At 38.8% G+C, this 17,912-nt stretch overlaps 1 protein-coding gene across 3 annotated transcripts in view; it reads left to right on the plus strand.

Moving 5' to 3' along the window:
- The first annotated feature begins 8,611 nt into the window (after nucleotides 1-8,611).
- CREM (cAMP responsive element modulator) overlaps nucleotides 8,612-17,912 on the plus strand; it is a 28,032-nt gene continuing 18,731 nt past the window's right edge. Inside the window, exons 1-3 of one of the 3 annotated variants that reach the window (XM_081343667.1) lie at nucleotides 8,612-8,707; nucleotides 14,385-14,505; nucleotides 16,203-16,349. In XM_081343667.1, coding sequence (XP_081199793.1) covers nucleotides 14,389-14,505; nucleotides 16,203-16,349 — 264 coding nt within the window. In that variant the 5' untranslated portion in view covers nucleotides 8,612-8,707; nucleotides 14,385-14,388. Of the gene's footprint in view, nucleotides 8,708-14,384; nucleotides 14,506-16,202; nucleotides 16,357-17,912 lie in introns of those variants that run through there. The other 2 variants (XM_081343666.1, XM_081343668.1) reach the window with 2 other exon arrangements.

The raw sequence follows: 17,912 nt of genomic DNA on the forward strand, positions 1-17,912 counted from the left end.
AGATGTTGAACAGGAGAGGCGAGAGGACCGACCCCTGAGGGACTCCGCAAACGAGAGGCCTCGGGGTCGACCTCTGTCCCCCTGCCAGCACCGACTTCGAGCGACCTTGGAGAAAGGAGGAGAACCAACGCAGAACCGTGCCTCCCACTCCCAGTCCCCTGAGGCGTCGCAGCAAGATACCATGGTCGATGGTATCGAAAGCCGCCGAAAGGTCTAATAAGACTAGGACAGAGGAATGGCCCCTGTCCCGGGCTCTCCAGAGATCATTCATCATTAATGCCGCTTGGGGTGTGTGTGAAAGCCCTAATAAGCAGGCATATACATAGAATGAAGGCTATTGCTAAGCACATTGATTTGTGCTTTAAATTGTAAGCCGCCCTGAGTCTTCGGAGAAGGGCAGGATATAAATGGGATTAAAATAAAATATGTTAATTTTTCAACATTCTGGAAATTGGGAAGAACTAGAATCATTTCTGCTAAAGCTAATAAGAGTGCAATTCTGGGTTTCTTATATCCTAACAATAGTAGATATATGTTTTTAGCCAAAAAGCTCATTCAAGCTAAATCAAATGCTGTATAGCACACACAAATCTTATCTACTGTGACTTAAAAGTCCTTGGATTCTGTTCAGAGTTTCTTCAAGAATTCCTCCAGGTTGCATGCTACATTTCAAATGGGTTATTGTTTATATAAAATTTATTGGTCACCCATCTTACCACAGGGTAACTGGATGGTTTATAATCTTTTAACTTGCATGTCAATGGGAATGATCTCACCAGAGGTAAGAGTCCTTGTATGCCAACTCTTATTGACTCACACTTATGTTTTCTGATATCCATTGACACCACTAATTCCTTTTGGTGACTTTGCATTAAGATGCAGGGTAAAAATCTCAGCTGATCTCTGTCTCTCTAACCTCTTTGTTCCTGTGACTCATTACTACATTTAAACCTTAAAAAAGCAAAAGCTAGGATTTATTATTTATCTTAATTTTATTTCTATCCCACCTATATTATTTTTACAAATAGCTCAAGGTGGCAAAGAGGTGTGGGAGGTCTGTGGTTAGAACTGAGGCTTGATGATTGGCAAATCCAAGTTTGAGACTCGAGTAGTGTCTGGCAGGGTGAGCTCCCGCCACTCATTTCAGCTCCTGCCCACCTAGCACTTTGAAAGCATGTACAAATGTGAATAAATAAATAGATACTACTTTGTTTGGAACCCGTGTGGGTATGAAAGAGGGGAGCCTCCATTGTGCAATGGTGATAACACTAGCTAATAACACCCTGTGATAACACCAGCATCACAGTCTGGTTTGGAAGCATCACTGCTTCAGACAGGAAGGTGGTGCAGAGAGTGGTGAGGATGGCCAAAAAGATCATTGGCTGTTCCCTCCCTTAGCATCTAAGTGTTGCTTGAGCAGGGTCCATAAGATTATCTGGGACACTATTCATCCTCTTCACGATCTGTTTTCCTTGTTACCTTCTGGGAGGAGGCTTCCATAGCAGAACATCCAGATTCAGCTATAGTTTCATTCCATACAGCATTAACCTTGTGAACAACTCACAAGCTTCCTCCTCCTGTTATATATCCAAGATGGACAGTATTTAATATTTATTTGTTATGTATATGTAGGGTTGTGGGTCTATACATATGTTGTATATAGTATGGTTAGGTGTGTGTCATGTATGTGTTTCACTTTGAGAGTGGGCAACTAAATTTCATTTTTGATGTATGCCGTTGTGCCCACAGTAAAGTGACAATAAAAGTTATCTTGTCTTATCTTAATACCTCAGAAGTGCCTTGGTGGTTGTTTCCGGATCCCATCGTCTGCTGAATATCTACTTTCTTCAACACAGTAGACTCCTGGCTTTCTGTACATCCCCATATGCTAAATAAATAACATATCCAACGAACCTTCCCCCTCCTTCACCAAAGTATATTACATATCAGGTAGAATTGAGTACTATAGGCAATCTATAGGGTTGGGTTCCCTCCTGCAAACCTTTTAGACGTGCAAACTACATATTCAGTCTTGCATGCTTAGCAATCCCTATTGTTTACACTTCTTGGGGCTACTTTAGTGTCCTACCCTCAGCAGTATTGGATGGATGGTTTCATAAAGTCTGTTTAATTAGATAAATTGTCCCTGTGATCAAAATGAACCAGAGAACCTGGTGCATGTATTTCTTCACTGACTTTTCTGTAAGAATTTATGAGCTGGAATAAGTGCCACCCCTTAATACAGATCATGCGCTGCATGGGAAAAGTACATCTTCCTTTCCCTGTCTTATCACTTTCTACAGAGGGACAATCAAGAACATCCTGTTATACAGCATTACAGTCTGTTTTGGAAGTATAGAAAGATAGATAGATAGATAGATAGATAGATAGATAGATAGATAGATAGATAGATAGATAGATAGATAGATAGATAGATGATAGATAATCGTCAGATAGGAAGGCACTGCAGAGAGTGTTGAGGATGGCAAAAAAAGACCATTGGCTGTTCCCTCCCTTCCATCCAGGACATAGCATATAAGTGTTGCTTGAGCAGGGTCTGCAAGATTGTCTGGGACATGACACATCCTCTTCACGACCTGTTTTCCTTGTTACCTTCTGGGAGGAGGCTTCGTGGTATCCGTAGCAGAACATCCAGATTCAGTCACAGTTTTGTTCCATACAGTATTAACCTTGTGAACTCTCAAGCTTTCTCTTTCCACTATGTATTCAAGGTGGAGAGTGATTAATATTTATATCTTATTATATGTAAGGATGTATATTTATGCATATGTTGTATATAGCATGTTCAAATGTGTGTTATATATGTGTACACTTTTGAGAGTAAGCAACAAAATTTCATTTGTAATGTGTGCCAATGTGTCCACAGTGAAAAATGACAATAAAGGTCTGTCTGTCTGTCTGTCTGTTCTGTCTATGATTTCAGAGAGGAAAAAGTAACTTATATTGTTGTACTCTCTGATGTAGCCATTATCACAGAATTGCCAAGTTTTTATAAGAAGCTATTACTATAAGAATGTTGAAGGTGTCTTAACCTTGGAATGATGTCACCAGAATTTACTTTTGTCCTTTTATTTTTTTATTTTTTTCCTATTTCGCTTTGAATTGTATTTTAATTGGCAATTCTGTTTGATGGGTTGATTGCCATTGTATTTGAGCATGCTTATATGTGCTGTTTTTTAATTGTAGCTAGTTTGCAGGTCATAACTAAATAAAGTGGGATTGGCCCACCCCACTTGCTCTGACAGAAGGAGCTTGCTGCAAATCCCATTGGTCAAGAAATTTCAACTAGCAGGGTCTTGGAGAAGAGTCTTTTATATCATGACCCCTTGCTCTCTGGAACATCTTACTCCCAGATGTGAGATCTAATACCCCAGTTTTGACCTTTTTGAAGGCCCTTAAAAATCCTCCTTTGCCAGTTGGCTTGGGTAACCAATGGGGACATGCTATGCTGGAGGTATTTGTGGAATAATGTCTGTTCTCTTGTTTTTTAATCCTCATTTAATTGTCAATTTTAATGCTTTTATATTTATAATTTTATCACATTGCAAGACCAGAGTTGCCTTGAACAGGGATATGGGTGGTTACTTAAGGAACTGTTTCATCCCAATGTGATTGGCCTGCCCCACCCATTCCGTCAGAGGATGCAAACTGTGGGCCCCTCAGCCAGAGAATTCTGGTTGGCAGGCTCTAGAGCAGGGGTGTTAAACTGCCGGCCCACGGGCCAGATGCATCACATGGAAGCTGTGCCCACTCCATTGCCCCCAATGGTAAAACAGTCCTGATACGTCGTGCGACATCATGTGACGTTGCGAGTTTGACATGTCTGGTCTAGAGCCTTCTCTGCCATTGCTCCCACTCCCCTGTGAGATCAGCTCTTATCTTCCTCACCTTCCTGACCTTGAAGACCTGGCTTTGCCAGCTGGCTTGGTCCAATAGGGGAGGATCACTCTGGGATGATTGATAGATTAACAACAGATCTCATTTCCCCACCCACCCATGCTCATCCTACTCCCTCCCATCTTAAATAAATAAATAAACCTTTATTGTCAAAGTACAACATGTGTACATTGAGATTAGCTGAGCCTCTCCCCCCAACACACAGTGACAACAAACCCTCCATCCCACCACACTATGTGAACCAACTACACCACACACCGGCCTCCCAAGTCAATTCTGCATGAGATTATGTCCCATTTAAAAGCCTAACAACCCACGGATAAAAGCTATTTTTCAGCCTGTTGGTACGGCTGGCTATATTCCTATATCTTCTACTGGATGGTAGGAGAGTAAAGAGATACCGTCCAGGGTGTGAGTCATCCCTGAGACTCTTCCTCACTCTTCCAAGGCAACGAGCCCTGGCGATGTCATCCAGTGGTGTCAGGGAACAGCCCACAATTTCTTGTGCTGTGCTCACTACCCTCTGTAATACTTTCCTATCCACGGCTGTCAGACCAGCATACCAAACCACAATACCATACGAGAGGACGCTCTCTATAGTAGACCGGTAAAAGAGGGTCATTAGCTGTTGTTCTACCCTGTTCTTCCGCAAGACCCTAAGAAAGTGAAGCCTCTGTTGGGCCTTTCTAGCCACCTGAGTTGTGTTAACTTTCCAGGTCAGATCTTCACAGAGGTAGACTCCCAGAAATTTAAAGGAGGAAACTCTCTCTACACAGTTCTCTCTGATGTAAAGTGGAGCAGGTTCCTCCTTTTTTCTCCGGAAGTCTAACACCATCTCTTTCGTCTTGCCGATGTTTAGGTGCAAGTTGTTGTTACTACACCATATGGATAGTTTTTGTACCTCCGCCCTATATGCTGTCTCATCCCCACCTGTAATAAGACCCACCATAGTTGTATCATCTGCGAACTTGATTATCTAAGTGGATGGGTCAGATGATACACAATCATAAGTGTATAAAGAATACAGGTAGGAGCTAAGCACACAGCCCTGTGGCGTGCCGGTACAAAGCTTCAGGGGGGTGGACAAAGCAGAGCCGACCCTCACTGTTTGTAACTGATCCCTAAGAAAGTCTTGAATCCAATCGCAGATGGCGGGGGAGAATTTCAAGTCAGTCAGCTTCTCGATGAGAATGCTCGGCAAAATGGTGTTGAAAGCCGAGCTGTATTCAACAAAAAGCATCCTGACTTAACTTCCAGGCTTCTCGAGATGACTTGCTACAGAGTGTAAAGCAGTAGCTATGGCATCGTCTGTTGACCTATTTCCCCTGTAGGCAAATTGATGTTTATCAAAGTCCAGTGGGAGGCATGTCCTAAGATGTTGGAGAACCAATCTTTCGAAGCATTTCATGACTACAGACATTAATGCAATAGGTCTGTAGTCATTCAGGCACTCAACTGCAGTTTTCTTGGGGACTGGGACAATGGTAGCTGCTTTCAAGCACAATGGTACACATGCCGTTTGCAAGGAGATGTTAAAATCCTTGTCAGGATTAGTTATACCTGTCAGTTTGTATTTTTATAGTATTTTATTCTTATTAAATACATGTTTCTTTTTAACATTGTAAGCCAATCACCTCATATTGAGATGGGTGGCAAACAAATTTAATATATAACGATATAAATCCAGTAAGTAAATAAAATTATAATTTGTAAATGTCTTATCAAATTCTCTTGACATGCTAATTCTGAAACCAAATTTTCAAAAAAATAATAGTGTGATCTTCCAAAATAGACATTTTTAAAAATTGAACTCAAGTCACATTGCTTTATAGGTGCATCTTGCTTATGAGCACTCTTCTCAGAACAGAAATACCATGAGTACTGTGCTGATACCAACTTCAGATACTTTTCCAATTAAGTTACTGGGGTTTTGTAGGGTTTGGTAATACTTCCATTTATTTATAATACAATGGGTCAGTATTTAGTGGTGTTCATAGTTGTCCTAAAGAGACATGTCGGTATTCAAAATGGAGTTTGGGGCCTCAAATTTAGCTCTCTGTTTTCAGCAGCAATTAATTGCTTTACAGACAGGACCTCATATCCAAAATGTAAATGGAAGAAAAATGGTATGATGCTACTTTCTAGAAGATACTTTTATTTCCTTAGGGTTTAATAATCACTTTAGTGATAACTCAGGAAGCCAGACTTCTGGGGCAAGTTAAACCACATAACTCAATCTTTCTCAAATTTCAGATGGATTTGATTACAGTTCTTATCTCCACTATGCTGACTATAAATGACAGAAGCTATAATTCTAGAGTGTGTGTATGTAGCACACACTGGAAGGAAAATGATCTGTTCTGAGTTCTTACCAAATAATCACTAGATTAAAAAAATACCTGAGAATTTTATCCATAATCACTACATGGGTGATGATTTTATTAGAACCAGAAATGTAGTAATAGCAATACAAAGGATAAGGGTAGACTTGGAAGAAAATGGACCCTTTGTTTTGAGAGAAAATACAGCCAAGAAAGAAATTTCAATTGTTTATCTTCTTTCTTAGCCCCATTTTTTGTTACACTGATAAACATTTATCTGATGAGCAGCTTTTTCCCCAGGCATGTTTCCCCCCAGATAAAATTCCTTTGCAATCAGTTAACCACATTAAATTGAATCACACATACACACAAAATAGTTGTGTTGGCCAATTTTCATAAAAATTGGTGGTTTCAGAACTCTTTATCTTGAAAAACTGGTTTTCACTGGGAAAGAGCCTCAGGGTTTGGCAAAAGGAAAACTGAAAAAAAAAACTTCCAAAGGAGGATAGCCTAAAGCTATCCAAATATGGTTGAACATGGTTAATGTGAGAGATGATGCAAGATGTAGTTCATAACAGATGTGTATGCTTTGAAACTATTAATCATATGTTTGTTCTATCTTGTTGATAGTATGAAGGAGAAAGTATTCTATCTTTCCTGTATCAGATTCAGGGTTTTTTTAATTACTTCCAGTGATGGATAAGTAGAACAGATTTAAAAAAATAAAATGAAAAGGGGAGAGACCTTTCTCTGCCTTCCCTGTTTATAATGATTATACCAGTAATATAGTCAGTAGGATAGAAAGTGGTGGTGGTGTTTGCAAATAAGGGAGCAGGGGATCAGACTGCCAAAAGCAGTGTACAATGCAAATCACACCACCTTTTTTTTGTAGTCCTGATATTGCCCTCATGCCCCAAAGAAGCAGACTTTACAAAACAAAAAACATCACAAGTGTTTTTGTGATCTGACAAGCCTGTGGAAGCTGCTGAGACAGTGTTAGGAATGTCAAAAGTCACTCATTGGAGGACAAAATGCTGCCTTTCCCATTCTAGACTATGCTATCCGGGGATCATTCAGCAGATTCGGGAAGTAAAACAAAATTACATGGTATGAAGGAGGTTCGGCACTGGAAGTACATGGTGAGTGCCTATTGCTATAAAGAGTCCAGGCTTCTATTTACCTCTGCACTGTAGCACCTTGAAAAAAAGTTAAATGCTAAGTAGCTATAACTCTTTTTCAAGCTCATGTGGAAGGTGAAAGTCAAGGTGCTTAATGAATATGTGGGAGATATTGTTCTTCTGTTTGAATGGTGTCCAAAGCACTCCCCCACATTTTCTATGATTATAGAGCCTTGTTTTTTTATATCAAGTTATTCAAAGAAAGTTATCTAGTTATTGAACTCTTTTTACCTGCCTCAGCTGGACTGGCCAAAAATCTCAGTTTACTGTAATATAAAATCAACCTAAGGTGCTGCTTGCATAAAATCCAATAAAATATAATCGTATACTCAATATACTGTATGATCACAATACACATTTATTGAAATCATATTATGTGTGTCTTGAATTAACCTAAGTTTTCCAAGTCAATATGATGCACTGAATCAAGCAACTATACTGCTTGAGCAAACATGCGTTTAGGCAGCATAAAAGTACAGTGGCTAGCTTCCCTAAGGAAATGACCAAAGAACCAATAATAAACTATGTTTGGAAGTAGCTAACTATATTTTGTTTAGCATAATAATCAGGCAGCCAAGCCTCCCAAGTGACTTTGGAGCACTCTTCCGTGCACTCTCTTTCATGAAGAGTAGAGAAATTGGGTTTCGGATATCCGGACGACCACTAGATGACAGCAACGAGATGCATAGGCCACAATCTCCAGAGTTCTCCAGGGACCGTATCAAGTTTTGAGGCCGGATATAGTAGTCCGAATTTAATTCCCATACGTGCCACGATAGAGGGCTGTCTCATGAAAGAATAGGTGTGGGGGAGGAATCACACGTGGTATTTTCAGGAATATTTGTGCATTATGATTGCTACATGGAATTGTGGGAGTTGTAGTCGCACAGCTCCGGACACAGCTGTTCGTCCTTATTCGGATCAGCATTTGCTTCGATCCTAGAAGGCAACGAACTGGGCTATGAATCTCGTGTCCGCCCCTCGTAGTTAGCCAATGGGAGTGGGCTTGAAAGACGGTTGGCGCGAATTCCAGCGGTTGAGTCCCTCGAGTGACCAATGAGCGAGGCCCTGGAGCGGCGGGGGTGGGCGAGGCGAGGCAAGCCTCACCCTGCCTCTTATTCCTTGCAGGCCCTGGAAAACTGTGCAGCGAAGGCGACGGCCGCCATTTCCCTCGCCCCCTGCGGTGACGGCGCAGCGGCATCAGCACTGACGTGAGCGACGCGCGGCCTCGTCCGGCCCAATCCCTCTTCCCCGCCTGCTTTCCCTGTGACGGGGGCGCCACGTACTCGGGTGAGTCGAGGAGGGGGCGGAGACACGTCGGGTGTGTGCAAGGCGGTCTGGCATTTGGAGGCAGCGGCGGAGGGGTGGCTCTCGAGCAGGAGAAGCGACGGGTGCCGAGGACTCGAAGAAGGGAGGGGCGGGCGAGGAGTCGAAGCTGGTTAAAGGGAGGGCTGGGAGCGCGCCTTAGTACCGGAGCTTAATCCGACTGGCGTACTCTTCGCGGAGGGGAAAACTTCGTCGAGTCGAGAAAGATTTGCGCATGTGCAAACAGGGTTCTTCCTTATTCACGAGTTTAGCTATGTGGAGTGTGCTGCTTATCTGCAGCGACATTTGCCACATTTAGAGACTGTGAGTTTAATGGAATTAGGGTGTTTAAAAAGAATAGTGCGCTTTGGTATTCTATTTGCTTGGGTGTTCAGTCTACCTTGATCTGTATCAACATGGTTTTGCAGCGCAATATTGTCCTCATTGTGAAACTGGTGGCTTCCAAGCATGTGGCCAACAATTCATAACTTCCCCTAATTAATGCTGGCCGAGCTGACAAAAAGGTCTTGATCTTTGACGCCGATATGCTGCTTAGGGGGTCTCACCCAAGGTGGGGAGGGCCTATCCCTGTCAAAGCAGCTCATTGAGTATGTTATATTTCCAGCTCTCTTATCACATTAATTGTTGCAATGATAAATTAGTGAAGCATGTGATATGCGTATTGCCTTGAATTCCTTGGGAAACGATGAGAAGTAAATCCCAAGAAATAATGGCTAGCCAGCAGATCCACCATATTTGGAGGGCACCAATTGGGGATAAGTAGGTATTGGCTGTGTTTGCACAAAGCACTAACTGATTGTATTGGTATTTTGTTAATATACACGATTTGTTGAGCTGCCCAATATGTAACAAGCCATAAACTAACCACAGTTGTTAGACTTAACACAATACAAGCCACAAACAAACCATTTGGCTACTGGGTTGTGAGAAATAGCCCCAAATTAGCTTCAGTTTGCCCTCTTCAATTGTGTTAATCCATAGTTCTCATTGTATAACTTTCATTGGAGACAGCCTGATTTAAACAAATCCGATCTGTGTAGCTTTTAGGATTAAACTGCTTTAAAAGTAAGGGGATATAAAAATGCTCCATTCTTGCAATTAAAAGTACTGCATATATTAGAACAGACTGAACTGAAGAAAAAAAGATTTATTAACATGTTAATTTAATAAATAAAATATGTTAGCACCGTTTTGTGCAAGTTTTTATTTTTGTTTTATTTTCAAGAAATGATGTGATATAACCCAATGCAATTCTCTCCTTGTTAATGCTACAAGCCATCATTTAATGTTTTTTTTTTGTCAACTACTATGAAAATTTGGTTTCTCTGCAATTCTGGCAGTAAGTTCCAGTAAATGAAAAGGGATTGCCTAGGATTGGTGTATTTTTATATATAAGCTGAAGTAGCTACCAAGGAATGCAGGCAAGATGTAAAGCTGGAAGAAGGAAGTTGTAAAAAGAGCAACTACCTTCTGTGCAGATTTTGAAATAATTGAGAAGGGTTTCCCTGTTTAAAAAAGTTATGTGATAGTCCAACAAAGAGCAAGAATCAATTGTAGCTACCACACACAGATGCTGAGGTACTCTAATCTCATTGCAGACTACATTTAGAAACCTGTTGGTAATAATTTTCAGCTTCAGTCAAGGTGATTAAAACTATCCTTCAGAACTATATTTCAAGATTTGCTTTTATATTGTACTTATCCACATGCTCTATTCTCGCCCCCTGCATCTAGGCCATTTAGCAAATGATAGAATACCTTGTTCAGTAAAATTAAGCTCCTAAATTGGGAGTACTTTGTTAGCCTGTTTTTTATTGGAGTTTTAAATACAAATTTAAGTAACTCATACTAGGAAAAAAGTCTCAGCATAGTTTTAAGACTTCCTGGCCCAAGAGGAATTCTGTTCCTGGAAGAAGAAAGGAGGTGTGTGATCTCAAGCTATGAAGTAGGGTTCTATGAAAAGAATGATTTACAAATTCAGAAGCTCTTCATGGAAAAGGTCTTTTTAAACCAATAGGAAAATTGGAGAGTGGTTTCTTTGGTTGAAATAGGCAAAATTTGCTGCAGGTTGTATGCTTGCAACTGACCCATGTATTTAGTAATTAATGTTAGTTGCAGGAAGATTACAAATAAGAAACACAACACAGAGACAAAAATACACAAAGAATCCACAGATCAACCAAAACAGAATAAAGTTAAATTAACCAAACCAAGATGGTGTTTTGAGCAGCTTCCAGAAGGCAGTGTGGGAGCTAACTAGATGTCGCCTAGGATGCTATTCCAAAGAACAGGTGCCACTCAAAATTAAAACCTATTTTTTAGACTACAATTAAATTGTAAAAGTATATTTGTTTTATTTACTAGCAATATCCATGCATAATTTAACAGGTTTGAAGCATAAATGATCCCATTCTATTTTCAGGCATGACAATTACGTAGATTTTTACTGGCAACATTTTTCCTTCCCAATTGAATTTTCACAGTAAAAAATCATTTTTAAGGATCCTCTTTATGTTAAAATAATTTTAATTTTTGCATGGGCATGTTGGAATTTAAGATCAGCAATGACTTCACTAAAGTTCCACAGGTTGGTCTGTGTAACTGTACTAACTCTGCATGTACTTTCTCACGTGGCAAATGACCATGCATTATTTACCAAATATACCAAAGGATTGATGATGAAAACGCACTGAAATTGCTGTGTTGCATGCATTTCCTAAAAAGTGCTTCAAATGATGTTTTCATAAGTCTTTAAGTTTTTGGTTAATTTTTTCTCCTTTTTTCAAAAGGTTTTAGTCTATAACACTTATAAAATCTCTTGCATTTAGCACTAAAAATGGTTCTTTATTCCTATCCTTTTCCTTTCTGCAGAGAGCCCTAAGTACTATGTTTGTAATACTGTGAATGTAGGTTGCCATAGCAATAGTTATGACATCACAAACAGAACATAACTTCATTGCAAGATTCACTAGAAGAGCGTGGTGTGGAGAAGGAAGAAGTCCTTTTTTTAAAAAAAAATTCAATCATGAGCAAATGTAGCAAAAAACAGCATGCCAGAATTAATATAAGGTAGCCATTATATTTTTAGCTATCACTAGAAGATGCTTCTGCATAGCAGGCTTGTGTCCTATATTACAGTTATAGTTCTGATAAAGGGAATGCAGCCTAGCACTGGTTACCAATCTCATTTAGAGAAGTATGTGTGAATGTCAGTATATGTGTTAACTCAAGTTCATTGTTTTATATTTGGCTTAGTTTCAGCAATACATTAGGTTTGGACTTATGCAGTAATTTTTAATCTTTTACTTGGGAGTTGGGATCTTTTTCTGGGAGATGCTGAATAAATTACAACAGCATGAATTTGTATATTCAGTATACATTTATCTAGTTCTACAAGTACCAAGAAGAGATCAACTCTACCATTCTAATGGAATGCATCTCAATATATAGGCCTTACAAAAAAACACCATATCTATTTCTTAAGTAGAATTGTAAGAGTGAAATGGCTTCCATAATATATCAAGCATTTTTTTCATATATAGAATTGAGCCTCACATATTGTATTAAGTAATTTGTAATTACTTAATTTGTATTAAGTAAGCAAATGAAACTTTTTTATAGATTGAAAATAGGTAGTGCTTGAGATTTTGAGAAATAGGAATGAAGACTGATACATGAATTTAACCAACAGTAAAACTATGGACAATCTTATGTCTTAAGTTGTCAATTCCTACAACTCCACAGCCAATTTAGTAATTGACTATGCTGACTGGGAATTATGGGAGTCAAAAGACCAGCACATCTGGAGTTTGGCAGCGTTAGATGCTACATTTGACTTGTAACATGTGGAGGTAAGCTTCAACCATATTGGAAAAAACCAGGGTGGGGTGAAATACTATAAACAGTTGTTAACAAAGACGTAGCCCAAATGAAATTCTGATATGTGAGAGTTATTAGAATGAAGACCACTATGAGAAACAAAGAGGAATGATTTACAGTGCAACTAAGTGTTATCTGTCTTTGGCTGAAAGTACTATATTAAGTACCCAAATATTCTTTAGTTGGTGGCTAACTAGCATTCTGCAGTGATTGTTGCCACAGACCTTAGCTATTTTCTATAATTTGAAAGCTGAATTTTTTCTATAAATTTAGGAAATGTAAAATTAAAAAATATAACCACTTTTGAATGTAATATAAAATATAACCACCTTTGAATGTAATATAGCAAGCAAATAAAAACAAGAATATAAAATGGACATGGTCACAGAACAGCCAAAACCTTGTTCATGGTTCTACCTGATTCCAAGAAATAACAATACTTTCATTTTGGGGCCCACATCTCTTTAAGTTTAAAAAATAGTGATAAGTCACTTTATGTCACTCTCAGCCAAGCCTTCTATATTAACTGATGCTCCATCTATAAACTAATCTCAGAAATAAATGTTTGCTGCCAAAGTTTGTTTTGGCTTCTAAATAATAAACCATTAATACTATCAGTACAGTAACAAGCAAAAATACCATCTCACAGGAAGCAATATTCTAAATGGAGCTAATTAATATCTACAATATTTAACACCAATTTTGTAATTGTATCAAATTTTTGTCTAAATGTGCAGTATAACATCTGCAAGAAAATTTTAATACTTGGCAAAAGAGGGGACTTAATTGCTTAGCAAAAAACAAACCAATTATTGTATAAACTAAAATGAAGCTTCAGTGAACAATAAAAATGTGATGAAACTGTGCTGCATCTCTAAGAATATATCTCTGCCTCAATTATAACATTGTACCTGGAAAATTGCTAAGCACATTGGTTTGTGCTTAAATTATAAGCCGCCCTGAGTCTTCGGAGAAGGGCGGGGTATAAATGGGATTAAAAAAATATGTTTCTTCTGGGGAAGAAAAATAAGGTCTCAGTTTCTGTAAAGTTTAAGTCACCTTTCTTTAATCTCCAGATGTGATAGATACAACTCCCATATTTCTCTGTCCAAATGCTTGATCGAGACTCCCATAATCCACAGCTGTCATGATCAGTGCTTATTGAAACTATGGGTTGTTATAGTTCAACTTAATATGTTGAGGCAAGTTAGCTAGAATACACTGTACACATCCATGGAAGTGGTTGAGTCTTGTATTCATGCACATTTATAAGTTACAATGTTATTGTGCTATATTTTATGTAACAGTAAAGTAAATTGAATAAGTAAATAAGCAGAAGTAAAAGGGTTATTAAAAGGGACGCGGTGGCTCAGTGGGTTAGGACGCTGAGCTTGTTGATCAGATGGTCGGCAGTTTGGCGAGTCGAATCCCGAGTGCTGCGTAACAGAGCGGCACCTGTTACTCATCCCAGCTTCTGCCAACCTAGCAGTTCGAAAGCACGTAAAATGCAAGTAGAAAAATAGGGATCACTACGGTGGGAAGGTAACAGCGTTCCGTGTGCCTTTGGTGTCTAGTCATGCCAGCCACATGACCACGGAGACGTCCTCGGACAAGCGCTGGCTCTTTGGCTTTGAAACGGAGATGAGCACCGACCCCTAGAGTTGGAAACAACTAGCACGCATGTGCGGGGGAACCTTTACCTTTACTAAAAGGGTTATTAAATATTTCATATCTTAACCTTTTTTTTCTGTCTTGCTTTTAGACAAATGACCATGGAAACAGTTGAACCACAAGATGGCAGTGCAACAGACTCTATTACAGAAAGTGATTCTGCTAATATGCAATCTCCAATCAGCCAAAATCATATCTCCACTATAGCTCAAGTAATATGAAATGTTCTGTTTATTTTTTAATACTATTATGCATTGATAATATGAAGAGTAATATGAAATTATTGCTATATTGGTATTGGAAAAAAAACACCTGGACTAATTCTAGGTTTCGACTTACACTTTGATAAGTCAATTTTGCTCAAATGGATATTTACTGAATACAATAGTACTAGTCATTTTTCTAAGCAGAAATTCTTATCAACATAAAGAATCTTATAAAGTCTTAAACAGCCCGGGGCTAAGACTGGTCTGCATAACATTTAGATGGGAAAGGAGCATAGTGATAAATTAGATGCAAAGGAATGCTTGGTACACAAATCAGCTGCTTGGTGGCTAGCAAAGGGATAGCAGTGCAGGAGCTGGTAGTGATGTTGAGACTCTGAAGTGTAAAGACATGCTTGGTAGCATGTTTTCCAGGACAAGAGGAAGTGTATTGACTAGAAAATGTCAGTGGGCCACCCAAAGCTTTTTGTTGAACTGCATGTTGTACAAGCATGGGCTAGTTTTCTTCCCTACACAATTACTCTAGCATGAGGTCATTCTTGGAGGCTCTTTGTAGCAAAGCAGCTGCCTACAAAGGCGGGAGTCTTCTTGGTTATGACACCCGGCTTATAGAAATCCATCCTTATGGGGATAAATTTTCTTCTCTCAATTCAACTCATTCTTTATCCATATCATGTTTAAAGATCAGCTCCTGCATACATGCTTCCTTATTAAAATATTTCATTTTTACCAGCAATCAAGTGTCAATGAACATGGAGCTGGGCACAGTTTCTAAAGCAGCAGTGTAGGCAGACCCAATGATATTTTGGACTGTTAAATAGATCAGAAAATAATTTGTAATCAGTGTCCTTTGGACACAGTTTTTATTCTAGTTTCAGCCGCTTCAAAATACATGCTTTAAATCTAAATGAAAAAAGGAGGAAGATAAAAGTATATGTCTTGGAGATAGGTTCTAAGCTTTCAAACATGATGGTATATTAAATTACAATAAAGGGGCATTCTTATGTGCTGCTGTCAATTATATCTGGCTGATATTAAAAATGAAATAAGTGCTACTGACATATTGAGCTGTCAAATGTTTCATATGCTTTGACAATATTTGGATATAATTATTGTTATGCAACTCTGAAGTATTGCTAAGACAATCATAATAAATTATTAATAATAAATATTAAAATAGAATAGGAAATCCCTATTTCAAAGTGGGATTAAACTGAGAAGTTTGTGGCTGTCTTTTGGCAAGTTGTTAGTTCTCAGCATTCTGTTCATTAAAATTGGCATATGATCTTCCAATGTTTCAGTGCAGAAGAATAACAATACAGTTAATTTGTAGAAAGATATGATATAGCTGTGTTACAAAAACAGTTATATCTTGACAAAGTTCTACCCCATCACATCTTATGTGAGACTGCATTTTCTTTTGATTGAAGAGGTTACTTTTTAATTACCATAACATTTCTGACAATGCTTAATGAATAATGCCATAATGCCACACAATAATATTTCACCTGCTTTTTTATTCCATAATTGCCAGTATAGCCAAAATATATATTTGTATTATAAAACAAACTGTTCTGTGGAAGGTGAAAACCTAACTGAAGCCTAAGGATTACTTTGTCAGATAACGAATATTGAGAGCTAGCTACTTAAGCTGTTTTCACGGTATGCTTTATTCACCTCAATAGGTTTCTGTAGCGGGATCAACAACTGGAAGAGGATCTCCCTCTGTAACTGTAGTGCAGTTCCCTTCTGGTCAAACTGTCCACGTACAGGGAGTGATTCAAGCCACCCAACCTTCAGTTATTCAGTCACCACAATTGCAATCTGTTCAAGTTAGTTGTGTCTCCTTTATTAACTTTTCCTTGGTTTCATGGAGTATTTTTGTGCCAAGACAAGACCAAACAGAAGATCTTGTATTTAATGCCCAGGTTTAGTGTTCTTATTTCTTTAGTTGCCAACATAATATTAGTGAGTACACATTTTTTAAAAAATTCTAATGCTTTGACCTTAAAACTTTTTGTTTCAAGCTCAAAGAAGTACTTTGAACTCAAAACATGCCAATTTCAGGTGTGTGTGTGTGTGTGTGTGTGTGTGTGTGTGTGTGTGTGTGTATACACACACACACACACACACACACACACGTAATATATTTTGAATTTAGAATGGAGCTATTCAAAACATTTTGCATGCCTCCTAATTGATAATATGTTTCAAGTTCCTTTTTTAAAAGTATGATTGCTGCAAATCAGAAGAGAGTGTTAGTTCCCTTTCCATCTTTTTTCCTAATTTCCTATATGGACAGATTTTATTAATATTTTAAATTAATCCATATCTAATTGAACAAACTACAGGAAACAATGTGTTCATATAGACATTGATGAGATTGTCAAAAAGCATGCAGTTTTGCTTTTTTTTAATAAAACGTTTCAGTTCTTCTGGTTCTGGACAGATGTTCAGTATCTGAAGGACAGTCGGTAAATACTGTAGTAAGTACTTTTGATGTCAACATTTTATCACTTCATAGTATCCCTTGCTCATTTGTCTACCAGTATTCTTGACCTACGACACCAAATCTCACATGCATTCACATTCTTCAGTGTAGTCAGGGATTGCTCCCATTGCTAATATTAAATCACAGTTAAATTATGAATCCCAGAGACTAGGATATAAATAGAACTTATGTGCGATGAGAATTGCAAAAATGAGAGGGAAATATTTGGAGGACAGGAGGATGGATAGGGCTCTAGAGAGAGAAGAGAATGATAAGGAAAAACAAAGTTTTAACTAAAATTGTTCTTGTTTTATACAGGTAGTCCTTGACTTACAAATGGTTGCCCCACAAAAGCTACTTGGGATTTGATTTTGGAATCCCTTGGAGTCCCCACAAGCCTTGGGCCTACTTCCCATATGCTCTTTCCCATCCCTGCCACAAATATCTCATCTTTTACCGTAGATCTCCTTTTGGAAGTTCTGGAGTTCAGATTGGGGAAGCAGCTGTTCTATCGCTCTGTGTCTGTAGGCAGCAGGCCCTAGTCCTCCAAAGTAACTGCTACTTTCAGAGTGGCCACAGTGAATTGCAGCTACTCAAAAATAGTGCTCCCTTCTGGAACAGAGGAACATGGCCGAGGGATGGAGAACTTTGCTCCTCTGAGCACTTGCAAGTCTGCCGCTCACTTTTACTTGCCCCAAGTCTACTGCTTGCAAATCTGCTACTCAGCTGCATGGGAGGAGGGTGAGAGTATTGCATGGGCCCTTCATTTAACGGCTATCAAAACTTTTGGCCATAATTGCATTACAATCCCTGGTCAAGAACTACTTGTAATTTGTTATCCTGTGTGCTCTTTTAATTTCTCCTCTTTAAAAAAATCTCTAGCAATTACCATTGGATTCTGGAA

Source organism: Vipera berus, assembly GCF_964194415.1.
Source record: "Vipera berus genome assembly, chromosome: Z".
NCBI lineage: Eukaryota > Metazoa > Chordata > Lepidosauria > Squamata > Viperidae > Vipera > Vipera berus.